This window comes from Rhamphochromis longiceps, linkage group LG16 (assembly GCF_057381845.1).
Source record: "Rhamphochromis longiceps isolate RC_006_pf linkage group LG16, R_longiceps_female_GT1.1, whole genome shotgun sequence".
Lineage (NCBI taxonomy): Eukaryota > Metazoa > Chordata > Actinopteri > Cichliformes > Cichlidae > Rhamphochromis > Rhamphochromis longiceps.
The window spans coordinates 34491354-34510489 of record NC_140572.1 but is presented as its reverse complement, the minus strand read 5'-3'; the positions used below and the strand labels follow the sequence as shown (position 1 = coordinate 34510489).

The window sequence follows — 19136 nt, the reverse complement described above, 5'->3', positions numbered from 1 at the left end:
ATTTCAGCCCTGTTAAGGCTTCCACCAGTCCCTGAGGTAAATATCTGGGTAGCAACAACTGTGTTACACAAGCTCGTTGTTGAATTGGTGTTGTTTGTTGCCATAGAGGTAGTTAGAATTAACATACACATTTGATGCTCAGTTAACATTAAATGAAATGAAGGTAGCTTTAAATAAATAGAGGGGGAACAGATAAGGCAGAGCAGGCTTTGGTTTGCAGTGGTGGGGTACAGCACGAGCTGTTACTGTGCGTCAAAAAAAGGACGGTGTTTGAACAGAGTCAGATAAATGACTGGTGGCCTTAAAGTCTCATTTCCCTTTGGAAGTCTTGTAATCACTTGACAAACAGCCGAGAGATCCAAGCCTCGGGTAGTGACGAGCCAATGAAACATCCTTCAAGAGCGCCTGAGAAAGTCAGTTTGAGGTAACATTAGGAAAATGATTACATCCCCTGTACGGTCACCACATGTGTTGCGTGAAGGATCTGTTTCTACCGATCCAGAACTGAACTTTTAACTCTGCTTTAATGTATAACATCTAACAATTCTTAGATGTTCTCTTTTCTTAATGTGTAAAATCATTTTCCTCATCAAACTAAATGAACTCACAGCGGGAAGCCCGGCACATCCATGTTGCAATGGAAAAAGACACTTTTTTCCCTCTTTTTCCTTCTCCGTTTAACAAACTGTGGAAACGGTTCCACTCGATGAGCCGGCAGCTAGGAAGCGTCTGTCTTACAGACTTAAACATCTTTGAACTTCAAACATTACCAGAGTGTCCTGCCACTCATAAAAGAGCCTTTCATATAATCCAACTTCCCATCTCGACAGGGTAACCAGTACCTTGATAACCAATTGCCACAAATTCATGTTAATAATAATTGTTTCCTTCTTTCTTTATTTTTATTGTTATTGCTCATAAGCTTTAAGCAGCTTTTAGTAACTGCATTGGGGTTAAAGCGCATCATGCACAAGCACAACTGTTTGTATAATTAAAGTTAGGCTACCCTCTAGTGGACTGATCCCATATAGCAGCCTCACAAAGCTCACTCGTTCATTTTATTTTTATTTTTTATTTTACCTGTAGTGATTATTTTTGTATGACACTCGTTGTCACTGTAATGTGTCATTACTTTTCCTCTTCCACCCAAGAAGCTGAAAAGGCATCTTCAGCTTTTATTTTACTGCAACTGAGAAAATCTTGATTGCTACTAGAGATACTCCAGTGTCCTCATGCTGAACTGCACCGCTGCATATTAAACATAAATGCTTCCATGTAGCTGTACTGTTGAACTTAAGTGTCCAGCTGTTTTATTGTTTCACTGTATAACTGCAACTGACAAGCAGTGGATGCCATCTAGAGATGATGAGGCCGTGCTATAAACACTGCTTCCTCTCTCCTTCAGTCAGACTGCATCTGTGTTTATACCAGCTGCTGATCCATGCATTTCGACATGTGGACAACTGACTATATGCAGCTTTTCTAGCCAGCTGCTATTTTTTCATATCTAACAAATCACACAAGCATGCAAAAATATATACAGTATACCATCTTAGACTGATTACTCTAAAACGTGATGTTACAGGTGTAATGTTAGCTGTGTTTATGTGTCAGTTTTTGTTGCTATTCATTTTTAGACTCGAGTAAAATATATCTTTTTGCCTTATAAGTCCTTATAGATACAATTTGATTTATCTATTTCTTTATTTCATATTTTTGAATGTGTGGTTGGGCATTTTTTTAGGTCAGGTCATCATAAGTGCTATGCACCCTGTAGACCAGTAGAGGGAAACATATGCTGTTAACACAGAATTGACTATGTGCACGTTAGCATATGCTACTTCCGGTGCGGAAACTCCTGTGGGGAGCTTTGTTTCCGGTGTCCTATTCGCGCCTGGTTTACGGTCCAAAACAAGTTAAGCAAATGAATGAATCAAGCGGCGATTTACATTTCTATAGATGTCTTGGGCATTTACCCAATATATCTGTAAATGATGTTCATCGACTTGTCGATATTTTTCCCCTGCGCCTCAGAGCAAAAGAGAAAAGGGATTCAAATGTTATATTTCTCAGCTGTCCCTCGTTTATTGCGGGTGTTATGTTCTAAAAATAACCAGCGATCGGTGAAATCAAGTAGCCAATTTTATTTTTTGACGGTGCAAAACGTATCGTGGACATACAGTACTGCACTTCAGAGTCACACTGCTAGCGATCGATGCAGCGATTCTGTACTGTACAGGAGAGACGTCACGGAGGACATCGTCTGCAGTGATCAGGACGCAGGACACAATGTGACATAAAAAAAAGCATGCAAACTTGCACTAAAAAACAGCGAGGTGAAAGGTGAACCGCGTTATAGCGAGGGACCGCTGTAATTTTGAAGATAAGTCACAACATACCCTTCGTAAATACTAATGTATAGAAACCCTTACCATTCATTTTTTGTGTGGCTTTTTTCACGGTTTGTTAACATGCTGTGTAGGTGTGTACTTGACTAGCTGATATCAACATAACGGGGAAACATCTGGTTTGACTATTCTTCACCTGTAGTTTGAATGCTGAACATTTGCCTGCTTAAATCATAAGACCAGTCATTATACAGAGATACTTCTGAATGTGGACGATGTGTCTTCTGCATGCAGTAATGCAGTTCTGCTTGTGTTGAGTGATGTAAACAACTGATAGATCTAAATGCTTTAAACGTCAAAATTGATCATTAGATTTTTTTATGACACAACAGTGGTGAGTGTTCCCACCTTCTGCTCTTTGTAACTTAACGCAATCTTTCCGTTTTCGAGTTTTGGACATGATTTTGGAGTATATCTTGGCAGTAGCGACTGACCGCAAAGTAAAGCTACCGGAAATGCACAACCCCACATCCGGTCTCAAACCAGGAAGTTAGCATTGTCTCGTGCACATAGTCAATTTATGGCAAATATTTTTAAAGGGGCTTTTAAAGCTAATTTCCAGATCCATTTTTTGTCGTTGGACTCACAGTTCAAAATAATCTTTATTTTTAATCTTGTACTGAACATTGTTGTAATAAAATATAAATATTTTTAGCTGCTCTCTTTTTACAAGCACTGAAGCCTGAGCTTTTGGTTCACAGGGGTTACTTGTGCATACACTCATTATTTGAAATTGTGTTGTTATGAGCATCCATTACTGTGACAGTTAATATATTTGATGAAAGAAAATATGAAAGAAGATAAAGGTTCTAATAAATTAGCATGTATGTGTGTTTCTCTGAAAGGATTGAAAAAAATAAATAAAACTAGAAACACAGTGAAGAAGAAAATTCAAAGTACTCTAATGTAGACCACACACTATAGCAAATATTTTTATTACTGGATTTATCCTACACTGGACAGAGCTCAGAGCTTGTGAGCATTGGCAGTGTGGACTGTCATAACTGGCAGAACCCATTTGGTGCATAGCTTGCAGAAAATCTGACTTTTGAACAAGTGTATATGAGGCAGATTCAGGAACAGGTTTTGGTATTTGGAATGAACATATTCTGCTATAGATTCAGAGTTTTTAAACCTAGAAATAGCTGTTAAAATATATTGGTATGATTTAAAATAAGAGAAATATTCAATAAAGTCATGCACCAAACCATACCAAGTAACAGTTCTTAAATCAGACTTGATAAAGCTGTAAAAAGTAGCATTATCTTGAATGGTAGCAAAATGTAACTCAGCCAAACCACACGAGGTCACGTTGGAAAAACAAGCAGCACAGAGAGAGATACTGAGCTATAATAATTACCTGGATAATGGCTTAAATGGTGGAATCCAAGCAGCCAAAGAACCTTTAATTATTTACTTCTTTGTCAAGTTGTCCAAAATTAGAAGAAACTGAGCATTAGTATGAAAGCATTAGGATTTTGTTTTGTTTATGTCTGTGGCGTGCACATAAATGTGGGGTATTACCAGCCATTGCAGATTAGAAAGAGCTCATACCATACCAATATGCCGAGTCTCAGCACCAGACTTTAAAAACCTGGGTCACTAAGCAAGCCAGAGGGCAGTATGCAGCAACAATATTGCTTATTGGAAGTAGCACAGACTCTTGGGGCCTATGGGGGTCCTAACACTTATTACAGTAAGTGGACTTCAGTCAATTCAATACTTAGCGACAAAGCTGTAATCTTGTTAATGATGAAGTGATGTGCTCTTTGACACTTAATCTGACTGTGGTCTTTTATTCTACTATTTCTATTTTGTTCTATTAATATCTCATATTCTACATTAGTCATTCTTAATAATTTAACACAAATCATCTGTCATAGATCAAAAGGCTGGGACTTTTTCTGTTAGTTGTGTATGTGGCTATTCTTATGTCTAAGGTTATATGTAAAAGCAGCTACAGAATTTAAGGTTATGTTCATTAAGTAGGCCATGTCATACTTGTAGAGGCAGTAATGGTGGTTTTAGTTTAGGGCTAGTAGATCCAGCATCCACAATCAAGACTAGAAGTTCTTAAGACCACATCTCACAATGCTGTGATTGCAACCGTTCCCCAACTCTCTGTGAATGGTACTCATGGCCTTTGATCAATGGTCTTGACAATTTGTATATTAATGATCAAGGGACTGACCTCATAGCCCATTGTTCATTTGGTGGGCTGGTTTCAGTTATTGTGCAAATGTACTGTTTATAAGATTGGGGAAACCTGCAGTCAGCTGAGACTGAAGAAATCACTTGGATGAGTGACGAAACGATGAACTGAAAACACTACGTCCAGATGAATAGAATCAACTTTTTGGAATTCTTAAGACCATAGTTAAGACCTGCAGAGTAGAGTCAAGATCAGGATTTTTTTTTTTTTAAAAATAACACCATAATGAAAAATAACAAAAGTGTGGAGAAGAAAAAAAAAGATTTCATTAGAAAAATAATTAGAAAAAACCCACAAGTACAATTTGTAGAAAACTGATGCACAAAATGAGGATGATGATGGATGTGCGTGAAATTATAAACACCTTAGTAAAATCACTTAAAAAAAATTCTAGTTTTATAAACGTAAAAGGATGACACACGTGTTATGTTTATACATGCATAGAGAAACTGAATTATACATAATATAAAAATATACATATAGTGTCCAGTCTATCTGAAATCCCCCTTATTTTTCTTGATATGGTTTAGTTTCATAAGTTATGATTCTTTTGCCCTTTTTCCTTCTTTTCTGTATTGATTTTATTTTTATTTTTGGAAACAACAACAACAACAACAACAACAACAATAATGATGATGATGATGATGATGATGCAAAACCGGCAGTTCATGAGTACAGACCTGAAAAACACAAACTGTTCAGGTCACGGGTGCCACACATAAGGTTCGAGGGTGACTTGGCATAGTGTAAAACTATGAACTACTCCTCCAGATTTTCTGATAATGCTATTCCTGATGTAGTTATGCCAGCATGATTAATCCACATGTGTTGAGGCATATTGTTATACTTCCACTTATATATATATATATATTTAAACAGCTGGTCATCTGTCTCGTAGGAATTGTTTACTGAAGAGGTTTTTTGTTGCTTTTGCCTGCTGCTCTGACTCTTCTGAGATTAAGCTCTAAATTTTGTGTCCATCGGTAACTTGAGATAGGCTGGTTGTCCTCCCCAGTCACGTGGTCAGCCTGAGCATCCTTTGGCAGATCCAGCAGGCTGCCTCGCGTGTCTCCAGTAAAGGTTATAGAGTGAACCAGCCCCGCTGCTGCGTCCTATAGTCGCCTCATCTCCCGCTTCTAGCTCTTTCTCCTCTGTGCAGACTGCTCTGTGAAAACGCAGGTAAGTCCGCGAAATGATCCATGCAAGCGTTACAGCGTTGAGTTTTGAGTGGGCAACTACGCACCGTGGCATCAGCGTGATGCTGCGTGGATAATTGCCGTGCAGCAAAGACATGCATGTGCTTTGGCAAAAGTAAATGGCTGCTTAATGCTGCGCATTTAATGCTTTCGCTCAAACTGAGACATGCCAGCTTGCAAAGGAAGGCTGCAGAGTGAGTCCTCGCAGGTGCAGCGCTGTCTGCGGGTGCAGGGGCTGCTGGAGAGGCAGATACGTCTTCATTACTCATTGTGCAGGTCGAGCAGCGTTCCTCCGAGTCGGAGGCGGTGGCGTTGTGCTCATTGTAGTACGCTGATAGTCGACATTGTTGTTTTATCGCAGAAAGTAGCTCTAGTTGTCGCTCGCAGAAGATCGGTGGCTCTGGATTGTGTGAAATAGTCCGACGTTCAAGTTCAAACAGTAGCTGGAGGTGGCGGTAAGGTCACATAGTAATGACTCAGCAACCGTCGTCTGCTGAGGAGAGTAAACTCGGGCTGCTTTTGGAGGATTTCCAGGAACTGAAGGTTTAAAGAAGCTGCCTGTTTGTTCCCGTGGAAACCAGCGGAGTGGAGGTAACCTGGCACCTTTGTGCTTCTCTGTTTTTATAAATAAGGAATTTCAGAATTGAGTGCGAGTATTGATCATCGAGCCACTTATGTCTGAGCCACAAGGAGCTGAGTGGGATTTCAGCTGACAATATGTCCTCCAGAAGGGCTGCTCAGCTATCATAAATTAACAAGGAGCCTTTCGGAGGTTTCATCTCACTCCCTGTTTGCATTTTATGACAGCATAATTCAGTTTACATTACATAAACACTCACATTTTATAATAAAGCATGAACGATTTGCCATAATGTGTAGAGGCTCAGGTTACCCTGTGAGAATCATTTCCTCTCTGCCTGTAGTAGAGTGAAGAATTGCCCCGTGTTTAAGTTATCTTGCTCTTATTCCTGCCTCCATCCAAGTGCAAGGCAGTGATTTTGATAGTATTAGTATTGTTAATATGCTCGCGGACCACATCAGGCACTTTGCAAGTTTTTATTCCTGTTTGCCAAACATTTTAAGATGCGGAAAACTGCAGTTACTTTGGTGTTATTTTTCAGTTTTATTGAAATCTTGGAAAGGAATTTGTGAAACAAATATTGAATATTGAAAAAATTGAAAAATGATCACTAATTCAAGTCACTGAATTGGACCTCTTGACTATGTTTGTGCTGTTGGAGAAGTTAATGACATTATCGGACATGTAATATGGGCTGCTGTGTGGTATAGCACATCTGACTATTTCATTAGTCGGTTACTTTATACTAATTAGCTGGTTTATGTATCTGTGTTTTGCACTCATTCAGTGGATGCTTTCAGCTTCTAGCCATAGCTGTTAACTTAACCCTTATCCTCTCTTCCCAGTATGGTCACTTTTGGGGCTAAAAGCCAAACGTTGTAGCAGCCAAAATGCTAATGTTAAGGATTGAAAAATAAATATTTGAGAAAACTGAAACTGACCAGTCCAGAAACTGACCGGTCAAGAAGTTTATTCCTCTGTTTTGTTGAGGAAGTAATTTTATTAGACTATTTGCACTAATGAGCTAGTTTGTTGGTTTTGTTTGGTTTGGTTAAAGCTGGTGTAGTTTGATTAGTAATTGAAAAACAGGTATGTCAGTAAAATTAAGTGAAAAACATGCAAAAATATTATGGACTTAATTGGAAAAACTGAAAATCTGACTTGTAATACCTTACATAATATATTACTGCGAAAAGTACGTGTATTACTGGAACAACTTACCAGGTGTCACTGCCAAAACAAGTTACTATAACAAGAGCTAAGTAGAAACAATCATCAAATAGGCAACTAGCTTGGTAGTAAACCAAAGTCATTTTGATCTGATGGTAGCAACAGGTGGATATTTAGATTCACAGTAGTGACAATCACAAGTCTTTACTGTAAGAATTCTTTGAGTAGTTTGTTGAGACACTTCACTCTGGTTGAAAATTGTTGACTCGCCCATCATACTTATATTATTGCTAAAAGTTGAACAGTAGGTGTCTATCTTCTTTAAAAGAAGATCACCATTACTGTGCCAAATCTTTTTCAATTCAATTCAGTTTTATTTATGTATCACAAAATCACAACAACAGTTGCCTCACAGTGCTTTATTTGTATACAAAAGAATAATACAGGGAAAACAGAGGAAACCCCAACATATGACCCTCTATGACCAAGTGGTTTGGCGACAGTGAGAAGGAAAAACTCTCTTTCAACAGGAAGAAACCTCCAGGAAAACCAGGCTCAGGTTTCCATCTGGTGACTGGTTGGGGGTGAAGACGGGACAGAAATCTGCTTCAGTTTTTTATTTTATTTTAGTTTTTTCCCCTGAAAAAAGTCAGTGGTAGTTTTATTTTTTAAAATGACTATAATATGGATGGTGTTTGTCCGAGACTAGTTTTAGGAAAATCAACAACGTTGTTATAGTACAAAGACAAAATATTTTTAATACCCCTTATTCTGAGTAATTTAGACATCTCAATAGATTTGTGTTGTCCAATTGTACTGACAAAGAATAAAACTAAATACACTTTCTCTGTGTATTCAGTAGAGGTGGGGATCACCATACATCCCACGATACGATATTATCACAATACTTAACGCATGATACGATAGAATTGCAATTTTTTTTAAATATTTTGCGATATTCAGATTCTGTACATAAAGGTAAACTTTATCAATATTCATTTTATCTAATATCAAAGCCTCGCACTCAGTCTTTCTCTCATTTCAGTCAGTTTTATTGTTGACAAACTGAACGGTTTGTATTACAGTCTAGTCCAACTTAACTGAATGCAACCATCTGGTACAATTATAGCTATTCTGAACTATGCAATTTATGAAAACTATGCAGCCCATTCAGCAACTGAAGAATTTGAAAATAAATTAAAACAAAATATAATTTTACATTAAATAAAAAAAGTTTTAAACTTAATTAAAATAAAACATGTCTTAAATTAAAATAAGTAAACTGTCGTGTTTATTGCTGCCAAAAAACAAGTTAAACACATTTGGACAGTGAAGGAATGTCAGGATTCTTGCTCAGAAAAAGGATCAACATGCTCTGAAGTCAGAGCATGTTCCAGTCCACAAAAACTTTTTTTGTAACAAAATATCGATTTCTGCTGTCCCTGTATCGATACATTATTAGCAAACAAAATATCACGATACTACACAGTATCGATTTTTTCCCCCACCCCTAGTATTCAGTCATTTTAGTACACAAATTGATTTCAGGTCATTTCTTCTGATGAAAATGAAAATGATTTATCAAACCTAGTTTTAGGTTGACAGAATAACCTAGTAGCTCTTTTCATTTTTGTCTACTTATGGTTGCAATAAAAACTTTGTAGAGAGTCACAGTCATCTTGTTTCTGTTGTTGAATTATTTAAAATGTTATGTATAACTGCTGTTAACAGCATCAATGAAATGTAATTTATTCTCAGTTTGAATTCAAAAAAGAGCTTTACATAAACACATTAGTCTTTTCTCCGTTTGGTTTTATTAACATTGATTTTGTGATATAAATTGTTTATGGCGTCTGAGATAGAAATTAGAAATGGATTAATGATAAATTCAGTGTCTGAATTAAATCAGATTGAATAAATAATTTATCATTGTCGTTCCAGTCTCACAATATGAATGCACAAAACTGATGACTATAGTTATGAAAAGAGCTTTATACTTTTTGGTCGTCAAGCTTAAAATATTGCACTCGAAGTCTGTTGCATCATTGTGTTCAAGTTTGAGGCTTTGTAGAATTATGAGCCATCATGTCTCTGAGTTTGCTGCCCACTTATCTCTAAATTTAGATGTATATATGAAGAAATAGCTCACTGCTGTGTCTGAAGTGCCCCGATCTGGCCTGGAGTTGGAGAAGTGGTTGTTACTGCAGTCTTTGAGACTAGTAGATGAGTTTGTGTGCAGCAGTGGTCTGCACAGATTATATTTACATGAAGCTTTTAGCAGTATTCAGGCGGATACATGTGATTTAACAGGTTAAATGTGGTTAACAGCAAGTCACGATCTTACACTCTCCGTCTGCACTGTATGTGAGGTCCTGTCCATGTTTGTCAGTGTGCACTGTGAAAGTCTGCAAGATGTCTCAACACTGATGCCAAGACTAATTCTTTGTCAAACTCGACCACTCTCTTTCTTTGGTTTCTTTGTTTTCATTACAATTGCTTAGTATGATGAAGCAGCAAAATCTCAGGGACACCAGGTAAACATTTCGAGGTTTACCTTAAATTTAAATTTTCCCATGGCACCTTTTGGGTGAATCTGTCCTGCATACAGTCATGGGCTTCATGCTTACTATACTTGATTTAGAAATGAAATGGACTTTTCTGTTACCTGAGGGGAAGCAGTTTGCATTAACATTTTTTTATCAGTCAAAAATTAAAGTTAATAAGATGCCACATCCCAGCCACAGGTTCTTATTTATTTCACCCTTTTTTACTTATGTCATTAGCATCTTTTCTGAGTAGCATAAAATGACTTCATCTACAATTTAGTTATACAAGCTTCTAACAAGTCTTGAATCTTGTCTCTTACATAGAAAAATTCAATTTTTAATGACAGTTTCTTGACATCCTATAAAGAGCCGCAGTAGCTGCCAGTACAGAACACTAACGTGGGCGATGCTTACCAGTTTAACAATGTCACACCACAATTAACTGACTAAATTAATACTTCTGAAATCGTTGTGTTTTTCTCTGTGGTTAAGGCTCTAAAATATACTGTCTCACATCCCATATTACATAAAAGGCTACAAGGCAAAAGCAAGTAATACAATAAAGCCTATATTAGCTATTTGCGGATCTACAAATATCAGCACTTATAATGTTTGATAAATGAACATTTGAAAAGTAAAGAGGACACGGCAGAAACACCCAAGGCCATGTTGTGAGTGTTGGTGTTACATAGTTTGGCCACCAGAGGGCATTTTTCAACTTCTCTGTTGGCAACACAGAAATACAACAACAGGCTGATCCAAGATGAGTCGGGCAAAGTGTAAACGAGTAAATAAATAGCTTAAAAAATATTAAGAAAATCTGTTGAATCTATATGTGTCGGAAACAAAAAAAAATATTGTCCGATATACTGGAATATCAGATTTTTTAAATCTGATATATCAGTATCGGTTTTAAGAGTCTTTAAAATACTAAATACCTCTATTTTTGTTCAACGTTATTTAACTTGAATATGTGCCATGTGGTGCTGTTATGCCACATTAGATTAAAAGTCTTTTTAAAGTGCTGTTAGTTGAGTCCCTGCAGCCATCTGGGGGCTACAACATCTAATTTGCAAATGGCTGCACCAAAAGATAGCTCCATTAGATGTATTGATCTGCTGCGATTACCTTGATTAAATGATGTGTCACAAACACCAAGCTGTTGAACAGTAACTCTACAAGCATCTGTGGCTTTCTGCCTCTGTGCACATTACACTCTGCTAATTTATGCATGATAAACAAAAAGTTTGCAGTCAGACACAAAAACAAATTAGCTTCTTCTTCTTATATAAATCAAACTGAATTCCCCTGAAAATACTCTATCACTTGGGTTAACTGAGACATATATGGTGGTTTTTCTTTGCGAAGTTTGGAACTAGTGGTATATTACTTTAAATTCTCAAAATGCGGTTATACCCAGCAAACATGGTAGAAAGAGTGACCCTAACCCTCCTTGGTCAAAAGTGCACTGCAGATGCTCACAAGGCAAGAATTATTAATCACATTAATGTAGTCAATAAATTAAATACTTGTATTTGCCGTTTAATACAACAACTAATGTGTTCATAATAATAATGGATTGGATTTATATAGCGCTTTTCAAGGCACCCAAAGCACTTTACAATGCCACTATTCATTCACTCTCACATTCACACCGGTGGAGGCAAGCTACAGTTGTAGCCACAGCCTCCGTGGGGCAGACTGACAGAAGCGAGGCTGCCATATCGTGCCATCGGCCCCTCTGGCCAACACCAGTAGGCGGTAGGGTAAAGGGTCTTGCCCAAGGACACAACGACCAGGGCAGAGAGCCCAGGGATCGAACCGGCGACCTTCCGGTTACAGATACGCTTCCCAACCCCCCGAGCCACGGTTATGAAATGGTTATGAACAGATGGCTGCGTAACAGCCACTTCTTGCACATAGGCTAGTACTCCTGGAGCCTGTGAGTTTTCTTTTAAATTACAAACTTCACTTTTGTGCTATTTCTGTGTCGGCATAAGATTTTTTAAAATGTCCCTTTGTTCTAATAAAAGGACATTCTAAAAAAAAAAATGATTGAAACCAGTTTTTGAACACAAAGTTTTTCCAAAACAAGTATGATCAGATAACGTTCAACAAGTACATAGAGCTGGGGGGGAACTTAAGTTTCTGACATCCAACCATTATATCACAAGCTAGGTCACAGTGGCAGCAGACTAAGTAAAGTGTCCTAGATGTCCTGGGCAGGGCGATACATCCAGTTCCTCCTGGGGGATCCTGGGGCATTTTCAGGCCAGAAGAAATAAACATTCTCTCTAGTGGGTTGTGGGAATACCCTGGGATCTCCTCCTGTTGAGCGTGCCGGGAAACCCTCCAAAGGGAGGTGCTTAGGAGGTATCGTGACCAGATGCCAGAACTACCTCAGCTGGCTTCTTTCAACATGGTCGAGCAGCAGTCCTAAACCAAGATGCTTCCAGATGTCCATGCTCCTCACTCATATATCGAAGGCTGAAATATGAGTGAGTTTGGCCTTTTAAACTCATTTAAAAAGCCAAACTCATTTTGGCTACTCACAACTTTTATTTTTAACGATGACTAAAAGTCATAAATTCAACAACATAAAATTTAATCCAGGAAGTGAGTCAACATACACTGTTTAGCTTTCTCTTTATAAAAAAAAAAGTTTTACATATTTATTACTTATTTAGTTTAATTCATTTATTTTGCTTAAAGAAATACTAATGTCAAAATCACAGCCTAAAAGGAAATAAATCAGAGCATTAATTTTGTTGTTTTTGGGGTCATCCCAGCACTTTGATGGATGTACGGAAATCTGAAGGTGGGGAGAGAAGTGGTGAGAGTCCACATTCAGTACAGAGCAGGCATCAATTAAAAAAGACAAACATGGGAAGAAGGAGATATAATGGAGCTGGGTTGCAAAGCAGCTTGCACAGGTGCAGGGACTATAAATATGAGAGTAGGCCTGGGCTTGACTTTCTACTATATAGAGGTAATAAAAAAAACACATAGGCAAATTTAAATTAAGTGGGGTTGCAGTTATTATCTTTATTATTTAATATGTTATTACATTTCTTTATTAATAAGTCATGTATTAATTGGTCTATCAAATGTTAGTAAATACCATGTTTACTCAGAACTTCATAACATCATCAGATGTCTTGTAAATCTACAATAGTATATGTATTACAATGTATAGTATTAACCCTTTAAAACTGGTCGGAGAGGGCACGCTCCGTTTTGCGTAACTATTTTTAAATCCCTGTAGAACCAGAACCATGCAAGCTAGCACAATAATTTTTTTGCACATGAAACCGGAGTAGTTGTACTTACATCTTATGTCATCATCTTGTTGTTCCACATATGGCTTTGCAAAAACAGCATAAAAAGCACTTGCAGCAACAAAAATACAAACAGCAGCAACAAAAATATAATATTCCAGAAACACGCTTTGCCGATCTGATCAACTGTTCATAACACTTCCTTTGTTGGGATAGACGTCAGCGCGAACTATCGCGTGTCCACCATTACCTGGCCGAAACCGGAAGTGACGTCTTTTTCGCGGAAAATGTAGTTTTTTACCTTAGGGACCTTATAAGCCTGTACTGGTGATTTTAAAAGTCATGTCTGACTTCATGCTTTTTTGAATAGTTTCTGGGATGCTTAGAACTCAAATTGCACTGCTGTAAATAGTTTATTTTGATGCACCTGCTGTTTTTTTGCAAATTTGCATTATAATATTTATTTTTGTTTTTCCAGCACTATATAATATTTTGTGTATTTCAAAAATAAAACTATGAAGACACTCAAAATTAATTTCCTGTTGTTAGAAACTACTTTGTGCAACTTTTTTGTATTTATAGTTTTGAGGGACAAACCTCTTAAATTTCTCTAACTAGAAATATATGTAAAAAAAAAAAAAAACCAACCCAAATATGATTTTACATCTTTTGTAGTTATTGCACTTTTTTGCAATTTATGTAGTTATTATAGACTTAATGCATACATATTATTAAAATTTGGGCTATAACGGTTTTATTGATGTATAGCAACTTGAAATGCTCCCAAAAATGGCACTACAGCATGTAAAAATATAAAGATAACTCTGGCGGACTTGTTTCTATGGTAGGTCTTAAAGGGTTAACCACCAATAGGCCCAACTATTGACATCAGTATTAGTGTACATTCAGAATTGGTATGGTTATTCAATTCCATTAACTCTGTGACTAGTCCTTAAACCTCCTAGTCTAGAGAATTCTTGTGGTACTTTTTTACAGCTTGTTTCTAACTTCTAGACCTTGTGATCGAATTACTTTTGGCAGTTGATATTTTATGCTGATCTCTTGAAACAGGTAACAGTTTAAACAAGGTGGCTGTCAAGCAGAGGGAGCCCAGAATGACTGTATTTATAAAGTCAATTTCACGGTTAAGCATCCACTTTACATAGTAATCTGAGCAAATGAAATGCCTGTCTGTAAACACATTTTTTTGGCATATCTGCCAACCTGCCATGTACTTGTGATATGACAAGGATTTCTTTCTCACATTCGTTATGCAATCATTGCATCGTCATATAAATATGTTTTTTCTTTCTTGCTCAGTTGCTGATGTTTAACAGAAATCCAGCGGAATATTTTACCGTCATCTCATCTTTACTTTTCTCTGTAGGTATCACACCCTGACCAGTCACCCTGATTCTTTGTATTGCAGACTGGATGTTTACCAGGCCTTTTGTTTTCCTTTTTTTAAATGTTGGCGTTCCTCAGCTGCTTCCGCCACCAGTGTCTGTAACACAATCACTAATATATCAATCCTTTCACACATTCAAAGGCAGAACCATTCAGAGCTCTCTGATTACATGGCTGTGTCAAGGGGGTGAGACATTTGATATCACTGGGCACTGGTCTGGGTGGTGGTAGGCAGGGCAAGATATGGGTCAGCTTTGGTGTGACTACCTACTCCATGTTCACCCCGTTACCACTCCATATTCACGTTGCTTGAATGTATATTTCCGTTGCATATCCATAAAGCTGTGCTTTAAAACACTGAGAGTTACTCACAATGGATTAGTCTGTGGTTATGCAGGGGAGGTGTATGCATCTGCTGTGTACTGAACTGTTAATGCAGTACTATGGAGTGCATGTGCATAGTACCTCACTGTTAAAGACATAACCTCAAACTGCTCTAGATCTCAGCAGCCTACAGTACTTCTATTTGTGCAGTGCCTTGTGTATAATGTGAGCTGTGAGCCAAATGTAAATGTCTCAAAGGGAGCAAGTGAGTCAGCTGAATAAAACTGAGACAGATGTGAAGCCTCATATTGTGACTGTGGGAAAACGGCAACACCAAACACAACTGGTCACTCGGGGTTGATTTAACTGGGTTTCATTAATTCCCATGACTATTTTATGTTGGCAGTACATTCTTACTTATTATTTGCTTAATTTAGCCTAATGTTTTCTGTTTTGCGTCCTTCTTGTTTATACTGCAGCGAAGCCTTATAAAAACCAAGGGGTATTATTAGCTCAATAAATCAAAAATATGAGTTAATCAAAGCAAAGCCTGCGCATGACAAAAGGATTTTCGGATTAGCGTATTCTGGTATTTCCTTCTCTGTCTGGTCTGGCAAAGCAATGTAGGCACACCAAAATTATAGACAGCACAGACTCAGTCTTTGGAGGAGTTAGTGGATTTTAAATGGCAGCTCTTCCCCTGCCCCGTCCCCTCCTGCACTGCCCAGAATAATATAATTACAGACCAACAACCGGCATGTTTACATGGAAGAGAAGCACCTGTTTTCCATCATGTTGAGACCAGTCCAATCACTAGCATTTATTTTTGACATTTTCAGGATGATTCAGCTGTCTGCTCTTTGTGGATGTGTGCTACTGGGGTTTTCAAATTATGAAACTGATCTAAAGACTTGAAATCATTTAATTCATGGAGCACCAGCAGTAATGACCTGTGAAGATATCTTAACAGTCACTTAGCTGGTAAGATGCTAATTTCTATCTGGAAATTTAATTTTAACATAATGGTAACAGTCCCACTGAGACTCACAGTGAGCTGGTTTTTGCATCAGTCTGGTATTTTCTGGTACAGAGCTCTAGATTTCCCTGTTTCCCTGCCAACGTCAGCTAGGTGAGAAGTGGGGAAATAGCTGTTTCAAATATATAATTACTTTACCTGACTTACTGTAATAAATAGCTTAACTAACTTATCTAGGTCACACTACACCAAAGACAAATAATTCTACCGTAATACCATTTTACGTATTAAATGTTATTACCGTCACTCAGATATATACTTTTATTGGACACATTTTTAATTATGACATAAAAAGCCAAGCAGTCAGTGACCAAACCTTCAGACTTTTTTTCAGTTTAACAATTTTTTGTCTCATAGGCAGCATGCTCATTGTCTAGTGATCATGATTTACAAAAAAAAGAGTTTTTGTTATTCAATACGATCCAAAATAATTTAGTGAGCTCATAAACTCACCAGAACAGCATAGGCTTAAGTATTTTTTTCTAACCACAGCTATCGACATCTAGTGACATTCAAGTAAAATTCATGTAGCTCCATTTTTCCACAGCAAAAGCTACGTGCATGTTTTATAATGTCAATTACATTACTACCACCTGAATATACTTTTGCATAAATAATAATTTACAAGCCAACCAGCTCATAGCTGCAAACGGTCAAAGCAGCTACCCTGCCTTTGTACAAGGCAGTACAATCTGTAAGCAAACACCTCCAACATCTTTTTGTGGTACTCATTGTTATATAAAGCTTTTCTACTCTGAGCACTCAAAACACTTTATAATCAGTAATAGCAAACTTTAGACTTGCTCATAGGTGGATTTTGTTATGATTTTACAGAACATTGTTTAATTTGGACCACTTCCTGTAATTATGCTAAGCTACCTAGCTTAAAAAAAACCTCAACATTTTTTAAAAAGGAAAAAATTAAAATTAGATTCTCTGATTCACATTTTGTTTTCAGATTTGTCTGTGGACTTTTAGTTTACTGTGTGTAATTTGTGGTTATATATGACTGTGTTTCTTTGGATGTGTATCCATCAGCATATGGTGATTATGTACTATATAACCTTACATGTGCTTGGTCACATGTAAGGTTGGTCACTTGGTCACTTGGTTACAAACTATCCATCATATCTGACTGCTAACCTCCTACCCTGTTCATTCTCCAGCAGGTTATGCCACCCCAAAGGCTTCCTGGATCCCCAGCAGTGAAAGAGAAGGGCTGATCCCGTCCTCCTCCAGGTTCCTGCCGTGCAGCCCTTCTTTCCCTCTTTCTCTCTCCTGCTTATTCCCCTCTCCCAAAGATACAAACCCTACCTGACCCCAACACCTAAACACTTTGACCTTTGTCACCCACTTCTTGGACCACTCTTGTTGGTCCAGTCACGTCCACCGCATCATCTTCCTCACAGCAATTCCATAGCCAGTCTCCCCTCATTCCAGCCACACTAGTCCACTTCCCTGCGGGACCCTGCACGTTTTAGAGGTCTGCTCTACCCTCTGGCTGCTTGCCGGGCCCCATGGCTACAGGAGGTCATGCCCCTGACATAGATGTGTTAATAAACCTACAGCAGGTAAGAAGTATTGTTTTCTTAAACTAAACCTGTTATTATAAAAATAAGAATAACGATAGTTAGCATAATAATATAATAATGGATTGCACAGGAGGGGTTAATGAATGTCATTACAGTAGATGTCTATTTGAAACTTCAAGGATGCAGTTAATTTTCTTTCATCTTTTTCAATGCCATGTGCCAACACAGTGCAGAGCAGCTACCTGAACTCTACTCCCACAGAGGTCGGTTATCTTGTTAACAGTCTTACATCCTCACTGCGTATGACCTTGGATACTTTGGCTCTGAAAAATAAAGCCTTAAATCAGAAGTGCTTGAGTTTTGGTGTTAACTTCAATACATACGTTCTACGTATCAACGTGTCTATTAAATGGACTGATTTCTATATAGCACTTTTCTATTGTCCTGGAGCTCCGAAGCACTTTATACAACCGCATTAACCCATTCATACGCTTTAGTGCTTTCTATCTAACATTCATATTCTGACGCAGAGCAGGGCGATATGACCAGAAATATTTATCACAATATACATTTAAAAATTTGCGATAACGATATAACTGACGATATAATTGACACTAGACCAAATACTTTACAACTCCACAACTTTATTAGTGCAAAAAAACAAACAAATCATCAATGTATTTTCACTTAAACAAGCAGCTGTTTTTTATGTGCATTAAAGTTATATAAAAATTTAATAGTGCAAATGCAAATTCCTTGCTGACAGTTTAACCAAAAGGCATTTGCAGTGGGAATTGGCTGACATATCCTCAGCATAACCATGTATAATATCCACAAAACTTAAAAAGAGGTTATACACACACAATACGGTAATATTATGTTGAAGCACAGTACGTATCACTCCGCGAGGCTCCTGACTACAATACCCTTAATGCTCCGACAATCCATCAAGCGGAGCGGCTTCGTAGCTTAGCAAAGCCCAGCCCTATTCTGACGCATGCATTGGAGAGCAACTTGGGGTTAATATCTTGCCAAATGGAGACTGGAACTGCCCAGGATCCAACCACCAGCCTTCTGTTTACGCACATGGCGGAAAAAGCATGGCGGCGACGGAGAATGAGAAGGGCAAAAGCGGATCGTTGAATGAAACGGATGAAGCAGAATTGGTTTGTAAAAATGCTGCAACTTCATTGGTGTGGAACTGGTTTAGACTTCGTCCGTCAGATACACAACAAAGCACTATTTTTGGTAGAGCATGCTAGAGGGCCGTCGTTTTTTCCGTGTTTTTTGGAAAATACGGCACACTTAAATTCAATCCTTTGATTTTTCTGAAAGTCGACAGTGCCCCTTATAATCCCGTGTGCCTTATGTATGAATTCTGGTTGTGCTTACTGACCTCAAAACGATGTTCTGTGGTACACGGCGCTCGAAAATCTGTCAAATGTTT

General features: G+C 37.9%; 1 protein-coding gene across 1 annotated transcript in view; it reads left to right on the top strand.

The window, feature by feature from the left end:
* The first annotated feature begins 17328 nt into the window (after nt 1–17328).
* slc4a3 (solute carrier family 4 member 3) overlaps nt 17329–19136 on the top strand; it is a 51553-nt gene continuing 49745 nt past the window's right edge. Inside the window, exon 1 of the mRNA XM_085383591.1 lies at nt 17329–17728. Coding sequence (XP_085239717.1) covers nt 17675–17728 — 54 coding nt within the window. The 5' untranslated portion in view covers nt 17329–17674. The remainder of the gene's footprint in view (nt 17729–19136) is intronic.